Source organism: Carassius auratus, chromosome 21 (genome assembly GCF_003368295.1).
Source record: "Carassius auratus strain Wakin chromosome 21, ASM336829v1, whole genome shotgun sequence".
Classification (NCBI taxonomy): domain Eukaryota; kingdom Metazoa; phylum Chordata; class Actinopteri; order Cypriniformes; family Cyprinidae; genus Carassius; species Carassius auratus.
In genome coordinates this window covers 20,685,359-20,706,644 of record NC_039263.1, presented here as the reverse complement: position 1 = coordinate 20,706,644, position 21,286 = coordinate 20,685,359, and the positions used below count along the sequence as shown (strand labels likewise).

At 38.4% G+C, this 21,286-nt stretch overlaps 1 protein-coding gene across 3 annotated transcripts in view; it reads right to left on the bottom strand.

Annotated features, from left to right (window-relative positions):
* Positions 1-21,286, bottom strand: part of l1camb (L1 cell adhesion molecule, paralog b) — a 59,068-nt gene that overhangs the window by 6,500 nt on the left and 31,282 nt on the right. For all 3 annotated transcript variants that reach the window (XM_026196670.1, XM_026196671.1, XM_026196672.1), the window contains 18 exons: positions 20,240-20,424; positions 20,014-20,145; positions 18,298-18,441; positions 17,996-18,107; positions 17,661-17,821; positions 17,173-17,332; positions 16,727-16,854; positions 16,544-16,645; positions 15,829-16,029; positions 15,098-15,168; positions 14,622-14,841; positions 14,359-14,474; positions 13,526-13,751; positions 13,319-13,441; positions 10,940-11,116; positions 10,580-10,693; positions 8,630-8,770; positions 8,426-8,557 (listed from right to left, as the gene is read on the bottom strand). In XM_026196670.1, coding sequence (XP_026052455.1) covers positions 8,426-8,557; positions 8,630-8,770; positions 10,580-10,693; positions 10,940-11,116; positions 13,319-13,441; positions 13,526-13,751; positions 14,359-14,474; positions 14,622-14,841; positions 15,098-15,168; positions 15,829-16,029; positions 16,544-16,645; positions 16,727-16,854; positions 17,173-17,332; positions 17,661-17,821; positions 17,996-18,107; positions 18,298-18,441; positions 20,014-20,145; positions 20,240-20,424 — 2,645 coding nt within the window. The remainder of the gene's footprint in view (positions 1-8,425; positions 8,558-8,629; positions 8,771-10,579; positions 10,694-10,939; positions 11,117-13,318; positions 13,442-13,525; positions 13,752-14,358; positions 14,475-14,621; positions 14,842-15,097; positions 15,169-15,828; positions 16,030-16,543; positions 16,646-16,726; positions 16,855-17,172; positions 17,333-17,660; positions 17,822-17,995; positions 18,108-18,297; positions 18,442-20,013; positions 20,146-20,239; positions 20,425-21,286) is intronic.

The window sequence follows — 21,286 nt, the reverse complement described above, 5'->3', positions numbered from 1 at the left end:
CCATGGTTCCCTGAAGGTCAGATTAGTGTAATGCTTTATTGGGTGGTTGTTCTGCACGCTTAGTAAACAAACTACAGCTAGTCCAAAATGCAGCAGCAAGAGTTCTTACTAGAACCAGGAAGTATGACCATATTAGCCCGGTCCTGTCCACACTGCACTGGCTCCCTATCAAACATCGTATAGATTTTAAAATATTGCTTATTACTTATAAAGCCCTGAATGGTTTAGCACCTCAGTATTTGAATGAGCTCCTTTTACATTATAATCCTCTACGTCCGCTACGTTCTCAAAACTCAGGCAATTTGATAATACCTAGAATATCAAAAGTTCAGCGGCAGTTGCTTTTCCTATTTGGTGCCTAAACTCTGGAATAACCTACCTAACATTGTTCGGGAGGCAGACACACTCTTGCAGTTTAAATCTAGATTAAAGACCCATCTCTTTAACCTGGCTTACACATAACATACTAATATGCTTTTAATATCCAAATCCATTAAAGGATTTTTAGGCTGCATTAATTAGGTAAACCGGAACCGGAAACACTTCACATAACACCCTATGTACTTGCTACATCATTAAAAGAATGGCATCTACGCTAATATTTGTCTGTCTCTCTTATTCCGAGGTCACCGTAGCCACCAGATCCAGTACGTATCCAGACCAGATGGTGGATCAGCACCTAGAAAGGACCTCTACTGCCAGAAAGACAGCGGAGACCAGGACAACTAGAGCCCCAGATACAGATCCCCTGTAAAAACCTTGTCTCAGAGCAGCACCAGGACAAGACCACAGGAAACAGATGATTCTTCTGCACAATCTGACTTTGCTGCAGTCTGGAATTGAACTACTGGTTTCGTCTGGTCAGAGGAGAACTTGCCCCTGACTGAGCCTGGTTTCTCCCAAGGTTTTTTTCTCCATTCTGTCACCGATGGAGTTTCAGTTCCTTGCCACTGTCGCCTCTGGCTTGCTTAGTTGGGGTCACTTCATCTACAGCTATATCGTTGACCTGATTGCAAATAAATGAACAGACACTATTTAACTGAACAGAGATGACATCACTGAATTCAATGATGAACTGACTTTAACTATCATTTTGCATTATTGACACACTGTTTTCCTAATGAATGTTGTTCAGTTGCTTTGACACAATGTACTTTGTTTAAAGCGCTATATAAATAAAGGTGACTTGACTTGACAAGAAGGCTTCTGTAACTGCCACCTCCACTTCCCGCTAGATGCGACAGCACCACTTAGTGGCCAGGAGTCCCCTCAGGGTGACCTGGCCGGACATCCATAAAATTCCCTGTAGTGCTGTGCCAGGCCTGATGATCAAGAAGGCTCCCGCAGAAACCTGTGATCTCAGCCGCCTAATACCGGAACATGAAGCCGGATGGTTGGTGCATAATCACCAGCAATTTAATACACATAAGTATATACAGAGAAGGTTACATACTCACCCACTCTCCTGCGGTGGAAGCCCGCTCAAGGGGCGCCACCTTTTAGTCCGGACCATCAGTATGGTGGTCGCTATGAACATAGAACCAGCCAAAAACATTATAGGTCCACCATAGGAGACTTTTATGCAAGAAATTTTCACCTAACCTCGATCAGGTGGAGAGCTAGTGGTTACATGGGAATTAGGAAGGGGAGGATAAAAGCAGAAGTTAAAAATTCCTAAAGGGAATGAGTAGATTCCTCGGTATCACTCTGATTCGGATGAGAACGATGCCTCATCTGGATCACATCCCTTAGGTTTTGCTTCACCCTCGTGACCCACGATTCCTCTTTCCCCTGCCCGCAGGTGAGGGAGGAGCTCGAGTCACGACACTAGCCTTCTTTGCCTGTCTTTGATCCTCAGATCGCAGATCGAGACAGGCCAAGACCCTTATGTTGTTCGGGTTCGGACCTGGACCTTCGTGGAATGAAGGATCTGAAAGCAGCAGAGCGTGCCATCGTCTCCCTGAACTTCTCGATCACCATCTCAAATAGAAACCTGAGTATCGAGAGGAAAGCCTTTTCTTTCTTCCCAATGTCTGCCAGGTTCATCCACAGTTGTCTCTCCACTGCCACCATGGCGGCCTGCTTGGTAGCATGGAGAGAGGTGGCGCGGCTACCTGAATAGGAGAAAGGCCCTTGCCTCCATTGAGGTCTCTTAGTAGATCAGCCTGATATGCTTGAAGCACCACCATCATAACAAAACCACAGCATGACCTGCTGCGTATGCCTTGCCATTTAAGCCAGATGAATTTCTGAAGGGACTTAGATGGCAAGAAGGGAGCTTAAGAGAGGATGTCTCCCCCACAGAAAGAAATTATACTTTGTCAGAAAGATAACATTCATCAAGGTTTTTTTTTTTTTTTTTTTTTTTGTGGCCTTAAAGCGTCACCTTGTTAGTGCATTTTCATGGGAAAAGGGAAAATTCCTCTTTAAAACATTCAAAAACATTTTCACGAGTTCATTCTCCTTCGTGCCTCAGCAGTGGCGGGTCCTTTTTTCCTTGTTTCCTTTTTTTTTCAGAAAAGAGATGAACGAGAGCGGAGCTTTTTTTTCTGAAAAAACACTCACAATGCACATAGATTGCACATAGAAAGACATCTTGTGTGTCAAATGACCCAAAGATCGCATGTCTAATCGGGTGTCAAATAACGCAGACACGGATGCACACATTGTCTAAACATTTGCTAGTAGTCGCCATGATATACAGAGAAAGAACACTCTTACCAGTTCTTACAGATGCACGTTTCAAACAGAACAGTCAGTGAAGACGAAGAAGAGAGTGACATGTTCTCCCAGTGCCTGTTTATAGGCAAACCGGTAATGACGTCTGAGGCTGTAGCCGGCCAACAAGTTGGTGTTTTTTCAATGTATGCTTCAGAAATGCGTCACGACAAGGTGTTGCCCATAGCGCCCCCTAGAGGAAGCAGTTCGAAGTTCCCTTGAAAGGGAACGGGGATGTTTTCAGCTTCCGGGAATTGTGTACAGATCCTTGCAACATGGGGCTGTGCATTATCATGGTGCAACATGAGGGAGAAATCGACTGGCGCATATACAGGATGGCTGCCTCTGTGACGTGCTCTGCAGTTGTTTTTGTGTTTTTGTTAGTTTGTCCTGTCTTTAGTTATATTCTTGCAATCAGTTTCACCAGGGTTGAATTGCTGGACATTCGGCACCACACATCTTACTATATATTATCGGTCTTCGACTATTCTAATGTTTTGCTGGACATTCTTGTCAGATCACATGCTTCAAGAGGACTTGTAGATGGAGAAAAAGAGCTGGGGCACTGGTGAGACTCAGAAAACACGGATTTCGAATGCCGTTGCCTAGTATCCATCAGGTAAATATCCCCTCTCTACCCAACAAAACGGACAAACTCCTTCTGCTTTCACGGACAAATAAGGATTTCTCACACTCTGCTGCTCTGTGTTTCAGGACATGCTTTTACATCAATGAAAGGTGAAGTACAGATGTAACAGTGTTAAATAAGATGTACTGTTCAGATCTAGAAACTCTATTCATTAACGGCAAGCTGTTCTGTTCACCACGGGAGTTTCACTCATTCATTCGGGTGAGTGTTTACATTCCTCCGCAAGCGCACATAAGTCTTGCTTTACAGAAACTCGCTTATCAGATCTGTTTTAATCATTCTCAGGAGAATGCCTCAGGAGAATCAATCATCTAATAAAGCCAATCTCTACTGTGAACTGCCAAAATACAGACAGCACATCATATGTACCACCAGAGACAGTAATATATTGGATCACTGTACACCACAATAAAGTTTTTTTTAATGTTTGGTTTCTTCTTATACCGACCTACAGGCAGAAACTAAAATCAGCTAAACCTGTATTAAGAACTGTAAAAAGATGGACTAATGAAGCAGAGCAGGATTTACAATCTTGTTTTGACCTCACTGATTGTAGTGTTTTTGAAGCTGCTGCCACCGATCTGGATGATCTCACAGAGACTCTGACATCTTATATCAGTTTCTGTGAGGATATGTGTATTCCTACCAGGACTCATCTTACTTACAACAATGACAAACCGTGGTTCACTGCAAAACTCAGACAGCTCCGTCAGGCCAAAGAAGATGCTTACAGGAAAGCATACATTGAGGACTATAGTGCAATAAAGCACTGCAACCATTCAAGTCTTTATAAGTAATAAGCAATATTTTAAAATCTATACGATGTTTGATAGGGAGCCAGTGCAGCGATGACAGGACCGGGCTAATATGGTCATACTTCCTGGTTCTAGTAAGAACTCTTGCTGCTGCATTTTGGTCTAGCTGTAGTTTGTTTACTAAGCGTGCAGAACAACCACCCAATAAAGCATTACAATAATCTAACCTTGAGGTCATAAATGCATTTGACATTGAGAGCACAGGCCATAGTTTAGATATATTTTTTTAGATGGAAAAATGCAGTTTTACAAATGCTAGAAATGTGGCTTTCAAATGAAATATTGTTATCAAGTAGCACAGCTAGTTTCCCTAGTGATGACAAAGAATTGACAGAGCAACCATCAAGTCTTAGACAGTGTTCTATGTTATTACATGCAGAGTGTTAAGGTCCTATCATTAACACCTCTGTTTTTTTTTTTTTCTTTTTTCAGAATTTAGCAGTAAGAAATTACTCCTCATCCAGGTTTTTACATTGACTATGCATTCTATTAGTTTTTCTGCACAAATTAATTTGATATCTCCCATGTGTAACATGTAAAGTGTGAAAAGTAAGCCATATACTATAACAAAAATAAAACCATAAACATCAACTCAGATATGATCTAATAAGCATTTGTCCTATTCTGTGTAATAAACTCCTGAAGCATTGGTGTCTTTTTGAAACATTGCTGTCCCTTTGTATGCGATGATAGTTTTCTCAAAATAATTCAAATGCTCATGAAGTGACTCATAGCAGTTCTAGAGATTATGTTTATGTGTTCATGTATATTTAAACACTGCTAGCTTCAATAGGCTTATGTGTAGTAATCAAACCGCATGTCTGTGCCATTAATTTCCATTAGGGGCCGACAGGGAATAAATTTCAGACTGGGAAATCTCACACTCATACAAACTAATTCAGACACATCGACAACACTATTTTTTGTATGGGCCTGACATAAAAAGAAAAAAAAAAAAAAAAAAAAAAAAGGTTTAAATCTTTGGGTTTGGGACATGCAAAATAATTAAAAGTTCTCTCCTGGACTGCACCTTCACTTCCATTATTCAAGTCTCTTTATTTTGCCCTGAAATCCATCACTCTCATGACATTCATACTTAAGATTTATCAACACTATACTTTATAAAATGGCTACATGTAAAAATGAGTATATCACCACAATATCTTTATAGAAAAATCTTAATACTGAACATGAGTCACCTTTAAAATAAAAATAACCAAAAATTGTTATATAAAAGTACAGTAACCATGTTGTACTTCCATTATTCAAGTTTTTTTTTTTTTTAAATTTAATTTTTTTTTTTTTGGAAAATGGATTACTATGTGTATTTATTTTTAAGTAAAATAATTTGAAAATTAATGTTTAATTTGTGGTTACCATGGTTTAACAATAGTAACCACTGTCTTTGGATTCATTGTAAAATATTAAAATGTTAATTTTTGTAAGGGTTGTGTTGTCCACCATCGCACTGTTTACTCTGATTATATATATATATATATATATAATACCAGTTCCTAAAAAAAAGTCCAGAGGTGTGTGACTATTGCCCTAAATCAAGTCAAGTCACCTTTATTTATATAGAGCTTTTTACAATACAGACTGTGTCAAAGCACTTCATAGTATTAAATAGAAAAATTGTGAGTCCCTTAATCTGCAGTGTGATTTTGTGTTTGGAGTGGATCATGGTGTGGAAGCTTAAAGAAGAGGTTAAGGACCATCATGATCCCTATCAAAATAAAAAGTGAACTAATGATGCTATCCTGACTATAATGCATTGTGTTGTAAAATATCCGGAGGATCCTAAGTCTCAGGCCAGGTTTTTCTTCATTGATCGGAGCTCTGCTTTCAATACCATGTAGCCCGACCTTATGCTCTCCAAATTTAACAGCTTGGCTGTCAGTCCATACAATATCAAACAGTTCCAGTCATTTCTTACCGGTAGGAAAAGGTTCAAGTGAAGCAGACTCTTGCCAAGTACAGGTAAGTGTTAATTTCGTAACCTATTTTTAATTTAGTTTTAGTCTTAGTCTTGTCCCAAATGTCCTTGTTAGTTTTAGTCATATTTAATCATTCACATATCTTTTTTTTTTTTGTTAGTCAAGTTTTAGTTGACTAAAAGTCTTTTAATTTTACTCTAATTTTTCTTAAAAGCTGTCATGTACAATAAAAGAGCAGCAACAGGAAATATAATTTGACACAAAAAGTCTGCCTAGACAGTAGACTTGCGCTCAGCATTGTTTTTTTGTTTGTTTTGTTTTTTTGAGCGGCATGTGGACGAATTCATTCACAGTATTTTATTTTTTGATAACAGACCGCTGCTAACTATAACACACAAATATGGAGCCTCTTACTTCGACCTAGCATGTCGTCATCGCTCATCACTCGTGTTCGTTTAGGGTGTTGTGTGTTCAGCAGTTTCGTGTTGCTGGCAGCCACAGGAGTATGAGACCTGTAACTTGAGCAACAGCGCGAAGTAGAGCTGTAATCGGGCCTTAAAAGTTAGGCCCGACAGGACCCGATCCCGACAGGTTTCGGCCCGAGCCCGACAAGTACATTTTTGATTGACAGCTTTTTTAAAGCCCGAACCTGTTTACAGCCCGACATTATTCAAATGTGCGCACGCACACAGCTCTTTTGCCTTTTGCCAACAATGAGCAATTTATTCATGTTTTAACATAATTTACTCATAACTAACGTAGACTAGACCACTTGGAAGTTGGAATAAAGAAATAAAATAAGTCCTGTGTCATATCGTAACATCTCAGCATTCTAGACATAGGCTCATTTAACCTATAAATAGACCAACGCACCAATAAAAACGAGTCATTTAAAAAAAAATTAAATTAAGATAAATTTTAAATTAAGATGGGTATTTGGCAATAACGAAATTAAGATAAAGGCTCCGCCGGATTTGCTTTATTTAATAAAAGAATAATGCCAACATTAGCGTAAATACTCTGTCAACATTATGCATTTAAGACTCAATGAATATTTAGTTATCATTTGAAAAACCTTTACTCACAGAGTCTACATGTTTTTGTGGAGGAAAATGATTGAATCCACTGTATGTCTTCAGCGCGCTCCTGCGCTCACTGATGGTGCGTCATTATTCACTCATTATTCTCATTATAAACGGTCAAAACTTTTCCACACCTCAGACTTTGCTTTAGTTGCTGGTGCAACCAAAACGTAATCACCAGAGGCAAGCCTCCGTTACACCTGCTCAGCATTCATTTTCGCATCTTTCTCGCGCTAATTGAAACACATCACATGACCGCTCGTTTACCTCGCAAACCGGAGCGCAAGCCCGAGCCCGGCCCGAGTCCGCGTAAGATGATAGAAATTAAGCCCGAACCCGACGGGTTCAACAATAATGCATGTTAATTTAGTCTTAGTCAACGTTTTTGTACAGTGGTGCAGTATTGTCATCATCTTGTCTTAGTCATGAAAAAAAGGTCGTTGATGAACACATTTTGTCTCGTCTGATGAAATTAACTCTAGTACAGGTCCATAACTATTGGTGTTCCCAGAGGGTATGTACTGTATGCTCACCACTTTTATTTAAACAGAACACTTTTTATTTTTATTACCGTATTTTCCGGACTATAAGTCGCACTTTTTTCATAGTATGGCTGGTCCTGTGACTTATAGTCAGATGCGACTTATTTATCAAAATTAAATTGATATGAACCAAGAGAAATGAACTAAGAGAAATGAAACAATAGAAAACATTATCGTCTCCAGCCACGAGAGGGCGCTCTATGCTGCTCAGTTCTCCTGTAGTCTACACTGAAGACATAGAGCGCCCTCTCGCGGCTGTAGATGGTAATGTTTTCTATTGGTTCTTGGGTCTAAATAAATGCAACTTATAGTCCAGTGCGACTTATATATGTTTTTTTCCTCATCATTAAGTATTTTTGGACTGATGCAACTTATACTCAGGTGCGACTTAAGTGCGAAAAATACTGTAATAATACTGGCCTTCTGTATAAGGATTGGGACTTTATTATATTATTATAGCATTATGCTACTGAGAGACAATTTTGTTGCATGGAGTAAAGAACACAGTCTTGTAATAAATAATACTACTACCTCCATCTGGTTGGTGTTTTCGCACCCAAGGATTAATTACAACCAGGACTAAGTCAAAAACATCAGACCACAGAAGTCTTCTATCACTAAGAATGAGAGACACATAATGTTTTTTTTTCCAGCCAACTGTAGGAGGTGTTTTGTGTGGTACCTGAATACTTTCCTCCCTTGCTCTTCTTGATGTAGCACAGAATGAGCAGCACCAGCAGAAGCAGAACCAAGGCGCTGATGAGTCCGATGAACCAGCCCTGAGTTACAAAGCTGCTGGGCAACTCATGCAGCTCTGAGAAAGAGACAACACGTGAGAGCATGGAATTAATAAAATAATCCAGAGATAATTGTTACTAGCCTGTACCTGGTCCAGCAGTTTCGAATTCCCGGGTGAAGTTTCCGGGCAGGATTTCTAGTTTGTACTGAAAGCCCGGAGTCAGACCGTGCAGCTGATAGAACGCCTGTGATGAGTTGACCTTTTCGGACTCTTTCCATTTACCATCCGCTACCATACACACAAACAACATTGTCACTGTGAAGTTCAGCATGAATTTTTACATACATTTACATTTTTTTTTCAGGTTTTCTAATGGTGGCACATTTTGGCAAAACCTGCCCACACAAATCATTACTGAGCAGTACACTTACACCATAACATCGGTTATACCAGTAAATTCAGCCAGAAGACTTAAGGTATTTCCACACTGAGCGCAAAACCAATATTGGAAGAGATGATGCGCTGGACTAAAGCAATAGATTTCTATGGATGAACATTCGCACTCAAAAAAAGTCTGACGAATCTTCTGAGTTTCACAAAGTGAAAACACAGGCCGTCCAATAAGATTTGAGCTAGGATCATGTGACCGGAGCAGCTGTTGTTGCATAAAAAGGCAAGTGTTGGCTCTGTTTTGAAAACCAAACACAAAAGAAGAGTATCCTGGGTTAGAGAGTGGATGCTGAGTTCTTGTTATCATTGGTATTTGACAACAAATTTATTCTCACATGTTCTTTATACAGAATAATAGTTCAATTGTCCACTGAATTATGTGCTTGGTTAAGCTCCATCCATTTTCTTCCACTTGACGTATGATTATGACAATATGTGTTTTGTATGCAGCTCATTGTATTTTTATAGCAATGAGGGATGTTTATGACAGATATTAGCAGTGTTTTAATAATTATCATTATGAAAAATGCAATGAGTGCATGTGTCTGATTATTCATCAAAAGCAACTAAAGATCACCAATGGAAATTATTACAAATACTTGTTGATGGTTTAAAGTAGGTAAGCTAATACATTAATAATTACATATATTTTGAAGTGTAGCTGGATGCTTTTAATTATACTTTAGGATGAAGCCTATTCTTATAAGCATTATCGATTGTGTTTCTGGTGTAGAACCTTGTTTTTCTTAATTTAATGTTGTATATTGAGCAGCGGATGATGTTATAACCATTTACAAGATACATTTTTGAGGAAAAACGCATTGTTGGTCTTGCTTCCTAGTGTGTGCAGGCATGAATTAGCTGAAGGCCGAACAATCGTTTCATGTTCATTGTGAAAGCACCGTTTGTCGGTTATTTTTCACATTTCACTCAGTGTAGAAAATCCTTTAGTCCCACCTATATTCCATCTGTCATTTAAAAAAAACTTTAATTTACATTTACATTACATTTAGTCATTTAGCAGACACATTTATCCAAAGCGACTTACAGATGAGGACAATGGAAGCAATCAAAACAACAAAAGAGCAATGATATACAAGCACTGTCTCAGTTAGCTTAAACACAGTACACGTAGCATGGGATTTTAAATAATATAATAAATAAAAAGAAAACAGATAGAATTAAAAAAGAATAGAGCAAGCTAGTTAAAGGTCTTTTTTTTGTTTGTTTTTGTTTATTGTATAATGAATAAAAAGAAAACGGATAGATTTTTGTTTTTTTTTTGGGTCAAATAAAGATGGAAGAGATTGAGTTGGGGAGGTCATTCCACCAGGAGGAACATTTCATTTAATAGTCTGTAACAGTTTGACATATTTACTGACAATCTAGAATCCAGCTATGTGAGCCTTTGATATGATTTTATATATAAATAGCTATACATTTTAGATGCTATATTTAGATTTTTGATACATTTTAGGGTTCATCTAAACATGAAAAGAATACACATTAGCTGTAAAAACAAATTAAATCTACACAGTTTTATTGCTCAAGTTTGATGATGGTTGTCAACATCAGTGATGATACTATGACAATGTTTCATTCCTTCAGGATTCAGGAAAAGTAGATCAAAGTTGATCAGACTCTCACCACTTTTTTTCAGGTAACGGAAGCTAAAGGCAAAGCTACGCCGTCTTTCTCCTGGCACCCAACTGATGTTAACCGATGTTTGTCCAGCTGTGATGTTGATTACAGATGGTGGTTCTGCAGACAGAACATTTACATTTATACATTTGGCAGACACTTTTCTCCAAGGCAATTTACAGTGCATTCAGTCTAAACATTTTCTTTTGTCCAAGTATGTGTGTTCTTTGGGAAATTAACCCACAAACATTTGCACTGCTAACACAGTGCTCTACCACTGAGCCACAGGAAGGTGCAGATAATACAGTACTGTAGATCAGAGAAGGTTATGTGACCTGTAACACACAAATGTTTGAGCAGTTTCACCTCCATCCAACATGGTGGCACCCTCCATTTCTACAGGCTCCCCATCACCAGCGGCAGTGAGTGCTCTGAGACTGAAGTGGTATTGGATCTGAGGATTCAAATCCTTCAGAGTGTACTCAGTATCAAGGGGCAGGTTGAGGGACTTCATCTGGTGTGTGCTCGAACTTCCAGGCACAGCTAAAAAGAGGACAGAATGTAAAATGTCAGCTTTAAGATGACACAGTAATTTATACGTCAGCTAAGACATCTGCCAAGGTTGCTGCAGTTTTAAATAAACAAATGGAAAGGATATCTATATGGCTCCAGGAATATCATCTTACTCTGAATGTTAAGAAAACTGTCTTTATGTGCTTTTCTAATAGAAAGCAAAAAGAAAAAGTAATAATTAGAGTAAATAATACAGAAATAGAGGAGGTAGATAAGCTATATTTTTTTAGATATTGTTTTAGAACTTAAATTTGATAAACATATAAAAAAAGCAAAAATGGTAAGGAGTAACCTAAACTGTTTTAGACTTTTTAGAAAATATATTTCAAATGAGGCAGCTCATCTTTTTATGCATGCAATGATCTTGCCCTGCATCTCATACTGTATTACAGTTTGGACTCAAACAAGTGATTCCTGAAAAAAGTGAAATGTTGTATAATCATGCTGTTTTTAAAAATGTAATATGATAAGTTTTACAAATTTAAAAAATCTGTCATATATAAAATATATTTTTTAAATGTTTGCACAATTAGGCATCATCTGTTCTCTGTAAACAGATAAAGAGACAGGGTGAAACATGTAGAATCACTAGGAGTTCAGCAGGTGGGAATTGTAGGATTCAGAAAAGATCGAAAAAATGTAGGAAAGATCGAAAAAATAATTATATAATCAACACTTCCACGATTCGTTAATCTCGACAGCTGTAATAGTAATATATATATATATATATATATATATATATATATATATATATATATATATATATATATATATATTTGAGAGGGGTTTCACATGTAATATGCATTTCGAATGCAAAGATATCAGTTGTGGTTTACCCGGAGTCTCACAGCAGACACGCCCGCTCCAAACAGAGCATTCAAGCCAGAGGGCTAATGTCAGGATCTAAAAATGCTTTTTATTTCTAAATTTTAAATGTAAAAATCATACTAACAATATAAATACACCTAAAGAAACATTAAAAAGCATTTAAAGAAAAGGAAATAATCCATGTCATGGGACCTTTAAAATAAACCAGAATTGCACGCATATGTAAATGTAATCATTTTTGTATGTACAAGTGTAATGTAATGTAAAGGTTTTTCTTTTTCTTATATGTATAATTTAGGTAGGTATATGAAAGTCTATAAATGACATATTGTGGTAGTTTTATTCTATGAGTAGTAGTTTTATTCTTTGTTTTTATTTTATATTTTTAGAAAAGCCTTTCTAGGGACCTGGGATGCAAATTAGCTTTTGCTATACTCTCTGTGCGCAATATATATTTTCCAGTTTCCAGAAAATAAAAGAAAGAACAAAACCCCATTAGAATGAATAAGATCAGTATCATTAAGCTTCCCTTTGTAAAGGTGCTCATTAATAACTGATAACTTTTTCTTAAATACATTAAAAATCACTGATACTGTGTTGGGGTAATCAATTACAAGTAACGTGAATTACATAATCATATCATTTTTTTCATGTGTCTAGCAAAGTAATGCATTACTTTTTAGTTACAATCATCCAATTCAACCATACTAATGAGCAAAAATTATTTCAGATAAACTAACATTTTTGCTTAATTGTTTTTTTTTTTTTTTTTTCTGAAGGCCGAAGAACTTTCTTCCCGTGTTCTACTGTACAGACAAAAATGTACTTTTCCTTCAACCACAGGCTTATTTATTTTAGTATTGGTTAGAAAGGGCTTTTATGTTTGCCAAAATTATAACTTTTAATATTAAAAAACAATCAAGTAAGCAAGCCCTGCCCATGTTTAAAAAGTAATGCATACGTAATACAGATGTAGCACAATTCTTTCTATAAAAACACAACTTACCTAATTAGTCCCACCTATATTAGGAACACTACTGAAAGGTACACAAGCTGTTTCCATGTGTGCTAGTTATAATTTGTAAACTACTGACTGCACTGGCTTGGAGTGATCGATCACACTGAGCTCAGACTTCACCAACAGTCGGTATAATCTATCAGTGTATCTATCGGCTGGGACTAAAACAACTGTAGCACTTAATTCACTGGTACTCTTTTATTTTCTTTTTCTGCTTAAACTCTATTTATAATGGTTGATTCCTGCAAATTCTCATTCATTTTACAGTAAAGCTGTTTCAAAGCGTGCTAATTTTACTTCTAATTAGTGAACCTGAGTTGACCTACGTTCATAGTACTGGAGCAGGTATCCTGTGAGCACTCCGTTGGGTTTGTCTGGAGCTCCCCAGCGCAGGGTTATCTCCGTCTCAGATGGGCTTTCGAAGGTCAAGAATGAAAGTGGTCCAGGAGCTGGATGCCAGAAGAGCACAAGTTCAGCTGATCTAAATCCACATTCATAGAGGTTTTCAAGTGCGCTGTAAAAAGTTACCTTACCGCCCTCTGGAGTGCTAAAGTGATACGCCTTCGAATGCGGACCTTCACCTTTGCTGTTGAAAGGTGCAACTGTCAGTGTATAGTTCGAGTGAAAATGCAAATCGCTCAAGACCATCTCCTCCTTATTTCCATTAGCCACAATCACTCTGTTCCGTTCTGCTGCTGGTTCTTGCATCGGCAGGCCTCTTTGGCTGTGAGTTCTGGGGCCTTTCTTTCTCACATGGATCTCGAGTGATAGACACAGAAACAACTATGAGAATCAGCAGCTCCTCTAGAATTGCTTAGAATCTGGAAATGTTTTCAGCAGCTTTTAAGTTTTCAAGTTTTATTTTTGTTTTCAGAATGTATTGCTAAAAGGTAAGATAACTTTATGTAAAAACTCATTAAAAATGGTTCTTAATAACATTATTAGAACATTATCTCCCAACATTCTAATAAAGATTTTAGCAGGAAGCTTCCCAGTGCACTAGATGTAGACTTGTGGATGTGGATGTGAAATTTTGATTGAAAACCCACCTTTTGATTGATGCCTACCTCCATTGACATTAACTAATTCTCTTATTATAAAGCAAATTGCCTTTATTTTCATCATACAGTTATAAAACATATTTGTTATGAACAATGTTCTAATATTGTTATCAATATTTTTTTAGATTGTTTTTACAGAATGTTATTCTACATTTTAGGAGAATATTGTGGGAACTAAAATAAAACTCGCAGCTGAAAACATTTCCAGAACTTAACCTAATGTTGTCAGAAATTTTTTGAACAATACAATTTCTATCTGAGAGCCAAGTGCAGAAACTATAAATGATGGTTTATAGATCATGTACCTTGTAGCCAAGTAAGTGTCCACGGACAGATTTGGTGCTGACTGGACTCCATTTGACCAGGACAGTGGTTTTGTTCAGCTCAGACACTGCGACACTTGAAGGAGCTTCCAGAGGTACTGTGAGATATTGAGAGGAATTTCTATGAAACCGTTGAAAGATTTTAAAAATTAACTGAAAAATATATATTTTTTTCTGGAAATGCTGGGCTAAGATAAAGCAAAGAACAGGGTAAAACTAAAGCAGGAGAGTGTTTAAGAACGCACAGTCTTCCCCTGAGTAACCGATCTCAGCATCTGGTTCTGGTCCTGCACCAAGCTCATTGACTGCCTGAACTTTAATCTGGAAGGGGATGAAGGTCCCGGTGCCCTCCACAATGAATGGAGGATTTGAGGCACTGCTTTCCATCCAATGTGAATCCCCTTCTTGACGCCAGTAGATCTTGTACTTAAAACCTGGCCCATTAAATTGTCGTTGCTCCAGTTCCTTTCAAATGTAAAATAGTAAAAAAAAAAAAAAGATTAATCGTGACAATTGCATCAAAATCACTTTGTCTTTGTCACATGTAATACATCTTTCTCTTTTGGAGAAGACTCCAGGAAAGTTAGCGTCCTGCAGACTTCAGCTCAAACTCCTGTCTGTAATGATCCAGACTGAACACCTTGATGAGCTGCTCTGTGTGTCGAGCTGAGACCTGCAGAAAGGCAGCTCATACGGAGCAGCGCCGGAGAACGTTACTCACCTGCCATGTGATGACCAGACTGTTCGAATCAGTCGACACTGATGTCACATTCTCTGGATTCATGTCAGGTTCTGTGTGCAAGAGAGACCATTAATACAAGAAGGCTGTTCTCTTCTTATTGAAAGATTTATTTTGCTGGTTTTTTTTTTTTTTTTGGTTAATTATGATAGGACAGTTATTAGACGGGAAGTGAAGTTGGAGAGAGAGGGGGGTGAGATTGGGAAATCAGTGAACCTCTGAAATCAATCTCAGGATGTCTATATGTTGGACATGCTGCCCACGAGACTTCAAAGGATCGATTTCTACCAATTCAAATCATCACCTTGTAAAATTATTATTTCCTCATTAGATTGGGGTGGAACTTCTAATCCTATGCCATTTTGTCTGTCAGGGAAATGTATCTTGATTTATGAATATTAGATAACTGGACTAGAAAACAAGACTAGAAAATACAGAGGAAGAAAACTCAGTTTTGCAGTGAAAAAAAACGTTATGTGTCTGTGTCATGAAAAAGTGTTCTTGCGGGGCTGATAGCATTGTGTACTGAGATCAAATCCCAACTCTAGGACCTTTTCCAATCCCACACACTTGCTCTCTCTCTCCCAATTTTCTTCCTGTCCTCAACTGTGGCCTATCTAAATAAAAGCAAAATGGCAAAAACAAATGTTATTGGTCACTCCTGTCGCATTGAAGAACTTGTAGGATGTGTTTCAGAGCTCAGAGAGTCTTACTGGCTGCAGGCGTGCTGTATGACTCTGAGGGAGGACTGGGCTCACTCATTCCTATGCCATTGACCCCTCTGACCCGGAAGTGATAAGTGCTGTATGGCTGCAGGTGGATCTCCAGGTGTGTGATGTCTTGAGGAACTCTTCTGTACTCCTCCCAGTGGCCTTTTCCTGGATTCTGCTTCTCTTTCCTCTCAATAACATACTCTGATGGACAACAGAGATGAAAGGTTCTTGACAAACTGATTATCCTACTACTAAAAGGAGAGTCAGTTTTATTTTATTATTATTATTTTTTTTTTGGTGGAGCATACTGAGGATTTGATAAAACGGTGTTCAATAACGCTCACTTCATCTCATTTTAGGTAAAAAGAGAGCAAAACAAAATAAAATAATATTTTTTTATTTGTAAAGACATTTGAAGTAAGCATATAAGAATTCAACAGTATTTCTCCCTTAGGACTAAAAGGCCTGAGGAACAGTGTTTTGTAAAGGGCTCCGATGTGAAGCCTGTAGGAGTTTTCCACAGTGGATGTGTAAGATTGGTTCATATTACACACACATACTGTAAATAAACTGCTGGCACTATAAGAAGTTTATAAAAAAACAGAGCTCAAAAGTCTCTTAACTTTCTAAGGATGTATAATGGTGTCAGGATTGAGTCAACAGAATACAAGTGGTGGGCTGTTGTGAGCAGACTCAAAGATTTGATTTCGATTACCAGATATAGGACTGTTGTTTTCAGCGCCTGGCATCCAGGACAACGTGACACTACGTTCCTTCTTTTCAGACAGCTCCAGAGAGTGAGGAGAACCGGGCTTATCTGAGGAGCGTCCAACACATTAGCATCTTTCAGAAGCAAGGCAATGTCAAAGATTGTGTGTGGTGTCAGTGACAGACTCACCCAGAACAATGATGGAGCCGGTAGCGCTGACCGAGTCCAGTTTAGTGCTGATCTCACAGCTGTAGATTCCTGAGTCCTCCATCTGAACATCAGTGATCTTCAGAGAACCATCGGGGGATTCAGTGTATCTGCAACCATTGAAATCACAAACTATAAACACCAGCAAATTCACTGCGGGAAATGATGTTCTTATGACTGGCTAGTTTTGGCAGCAGTGAGCTGTCGCCGTGTGTGATGCTCTCGTACTCATGGGATTGTTTTACTCGGTTAGACACGCTGATATAGGCATCTCAAAAGAGAGCGGCCAGTGAACTTTTACACAATATTTACTCAAACACAAAAACAAACCGATTTAACATGAAGTTAGCTTTGACATCACTTTTGTTAACTGCCGATTGGCTGATAAGCTCAAAATAGCAGCGATACGTTTTATGTGCTGTGTTTACTTGTCATCATTAGCAGATGATGTGATCTTGTGTTTGTCCTTCTTCCACTGAATTGTGGGTTGTTTTAACATGTGGTCCACTGTATATCTGCACTGCAAAACAGCATCATCTCCTCGTAAAACCCGCAGGTCCTGAGGAGGGTCCACAATCTTAGTTCTGTCTGGAGACAATAACATGAAACGACATTCATATCACCCATTTCAACTCATTAATGTGACATACAGAAGAAAGATTCAATGATTCAAAGACTTGAATGTGTTTTTGCACTAGGTTTTTGGACTACTTCACTCCTTCAACCCACATTGTAGGGAACATTTTGGCTAGGATTTGCAATCATCTTTTGCTGTTTGCTATTGTTACTACAATCTAATATATTAATGTCAACCAGAATTTTCATCAACAATACTTTTGAATGGCACTATGCATAAAAAATAAAATAAAAACCCTTCATTCTGAAATGCGAAAGGTTTGCACGGAGTTAGACTTACTCAAGACCACCAGCTCAGCACTGATGCTCCTGTTGCTGTGTCTCACTGAGCACGTGTACATGCTGCTGTCCTCTTCACTCACGTCACTGATCTGAAGATTTCCATCGCTCGTCTGAGACATTTTAGCATTGGCCAGAGCTGGACCAGAGTTGGTAATCTGCCTGCATACACAAATAAAACAAATTATATTTGTATTATAAAAATGGGTCTTTTCTTCAATCATCAAACACTTCAAAGACGACAAAAAACGTAAATGAAAACTGATTTCTCATGTCACAATCCCTTTAAAACATAGCAAATGTGTTTGGAAACCAAAACCTAAAGCCCACGCTCACCAGTCGACTTTGGGTTGTGGGGAGCCAAACGTGCGGCACTGCAGCAGAACCGTTTGCCCTTCTGTGGCCTCGTACTTGAGATCGTCTTCTGTCAGGATCTGAGGAGGCAGCTCTGGCACACAGACGGGAAGTGCTTTACTACATATAGCACCAAAAAGATTAACATTTTCCACATGCTTGTTGGCATGAATCCATTCATTTTTAAGAACAAACCCTCATTCATTCTGGAGTGACCCAACCTTTCTACAGCGTGGAGCAAATCATGCAACTAACCGAAGCGCACTGGATTAAACGGTGCTCACCAACTACATGGACATGTGTGTTGATCAGGATATTGCCGTGTTTATTGGTGGCCTCGCACTGATAGACCGCCGTATCGCTGTACTGAACGTCAGTCAGGATCAGTGTCCCTGAGCTCACATGCCGTCTCGGGTCCGGGTCTGTCCCTGCCACACACAGAGCCAAGACAAACTAAACCTCAGACTTGACTAGACGTGAACCACAGAAGTCCACAAAGAGAAAAGGGTCTCATAAGTGTTAGGAAAACAATGACACATTTCCTATTGGGTGGCATTTACCAAAGAAAAAATCAATTAGATCATTCAGAATTAATGTTTAGGACAATTTCCTGACATAAATATATACTTGTTTAAACACTTCTCTATTCCTCTTATGTCCTTCAATTTGACCCAACACTGCAAAGACATGTCAACTGACACCAAGGAGCCGGAGATGTTTGCAGCTTCACAAAAATGGATAGAAGTAATAAACACATATATTTGATATTTTCACTAAATCTGAAACACTTTTGTAAAGCGTCAATCTAAGGTAGGGTTGCCACCTCCAGCGATTCAAGATAATTCACGACTCAACTCTCATTAAAACAACAGCAACAACAAAATGATCAGTGAGGAACTCATAGCTCAACAATAAACCATGAGAAAACATGCTCAAGTTGTAAACTTACAGCAGAAAACATTCATATTGTTATTTTCAATTTGATAGTTTAGAATTATTAATTATTAGTTTTTTTTGACAGTTCTGCAGCTGTTACCTGGATGGGATTAATATATATATTTTTTTTTTATCTTTTCGGTTGAATTAGGACTACATTATTATGCAATTATTTGTCCCATTTTCATGTAAACAATTTAGTTTTTTTTTTTTTTTTTTTTTTTTAAATGCCAAATTGTTTATATCTCAACCGCTGCTTGTAACTTCCATAGTAAGGTAAAAACAAAACATCTGTTTGAATGCTTCTCTGTAAACTGCGCATTCATCAGTTAAGGACAGAAACATTGCTAACTTGCCCACTCTGCCCTACATTTGGAGAGTCTTGTGTTCAAAAATGCAGATGTGAGCTGGTATGTTTTAAACCACACAGGTTTGTTTACCTGTGAAAGAGCTTTAATGGCACGCATTATGGTGACTCCGTCACTATGAAAATAAAGATGACAAAATCACACGCAAAATGAACTTCTCTAATACTTCTTATGAAATTGATTACATTATAATTGCTATTATTATTATAAACAGTGCAGAATACTTAACGTTTATTCAAATGTGTTGGATTTTGTTAAATACAGGACAAAAGGATGAACAAAAAGATGAGTCCCCTATCACACCATTATGGGACACATCATTTTTCCTTTGAACTCTGGATGATTGCATATTTTAAGGGATGGGTGGCAACCCTAATTTAAGGACACATAAGATGAAGTAGTGAGGCTATGCACCAGATGGCAGTATAAAAGAGAAAGTCATGGTTGAACTACAGAAAGCGCAGAATTCACTTCTAAATTGACCTACAGGATATTCATGTAATTAGCCACCTGGTGATGCTGTCAACGGTGTCAAAGTTTTTTGGTTCATTCAGGTATATTTCTTTAACATAGTAATAAAGCCTTTAAAACTACACAAAGTAAGTAGACAGAGACTAAGAAATGTATTTCTGGGCTCACTGAGAGCTCTTTGGGTCTCATCAGTGGATCAGTGTTTGGTTGGGCATCTGTTGGTACCTGCGATGGGAGCGCCGTTGATGCTCCATGTGATGTTTGGGGTGGGAATCCCCTCAGCCTGACAGTCCAGCCTCACAGTCTCTCCTGGGGCGTACAGGTGGTTCTCGGGACGCCTGGTCCAGTACGGAGCAGCTGCCAACAATAACCACCACTCAAACTGTTAGAAAAGCATGTGATCTGTTGTATTATATACTGTGTCAGCGTGTGAGGAGTGTGTGTGTCTTACCCTCTACCGTCACAGCGTAGTGGTGTTTAACAGATCCCTGGCTGTTTTGGGCAGTGCATGTGTACTCGCCATCATCTGCCTCCGACACGCTCTCGATCTGGAGCCAGCGCTTGTATTTGAGCATCCGGACCCGCGCCGGAGACAGAGGACTGTCCATCCGTTCCCACTGCACCTCTGGAGTGGGGCTTAAACAGAAGCAAAGTGATCCTTAAAGACTGCTGCTACCCCAGTCCAATGAGATCAGCATCTCTGACTGATCCCTCTCCAGCGCTCAGACCAAGAACTCATGATAAACTGAGCAACAATCTAATTCATATTAATGCTCTGATCCTGCTCTTTGAAAGCTGCTGTTGATAAAATCATCTGCTAAATGAATGAATGTAAATGTGAATTTGTTTGATTTTACCGCATGTTGTCTTTATGTACTCAAGACAAAAATAAAGAGAGAATATTAAAAAGCAGTTATTTTACCTTCCCAGTAAACGCTTGCTCTGCAAACACCAGTCACAGCTTGAAGTGTTTTGGGTTTTAGTATCAATATATTAGTCTTAAGGTTATCTATAAGACAGTCTGCTCCAAAACAGTGACAAAATGTGCATTTAGAAGACGTAAGCATTCGAAATTGGCAGTTCGTCACTTCCAACAAAATGGCTCAACAAATTTTTTTGATGTCACATCATACTTCATCTTCTCATCAAAACTTTTGACCAATCAAATTCTCTCTAGTGTGACAGTGGAAATAAGCGTTCGATTGGTGCAAATGATTTCGGTTAAACATCGTTATCGGCATATATTAAAAACATTTACAACTACACAGCCTTGCATGATTATGACCACGATTTTGTTTTACTAAGAGTTTCATATTGAATCTAGGGGTAAGCTATTAGACTGTAGCTGTCAAATGCAGCTTTACTGAACTCTGACTTGAACAGATATAAACAAAACGCTACTGGCTATTTTTAAAAAGGGGGAGAGGCTTCTAGATATGTCCTGCCCTCTCTTCCTGTTTCAGTTGAAATTACGTCACCATATAGAATAATTCTGCGT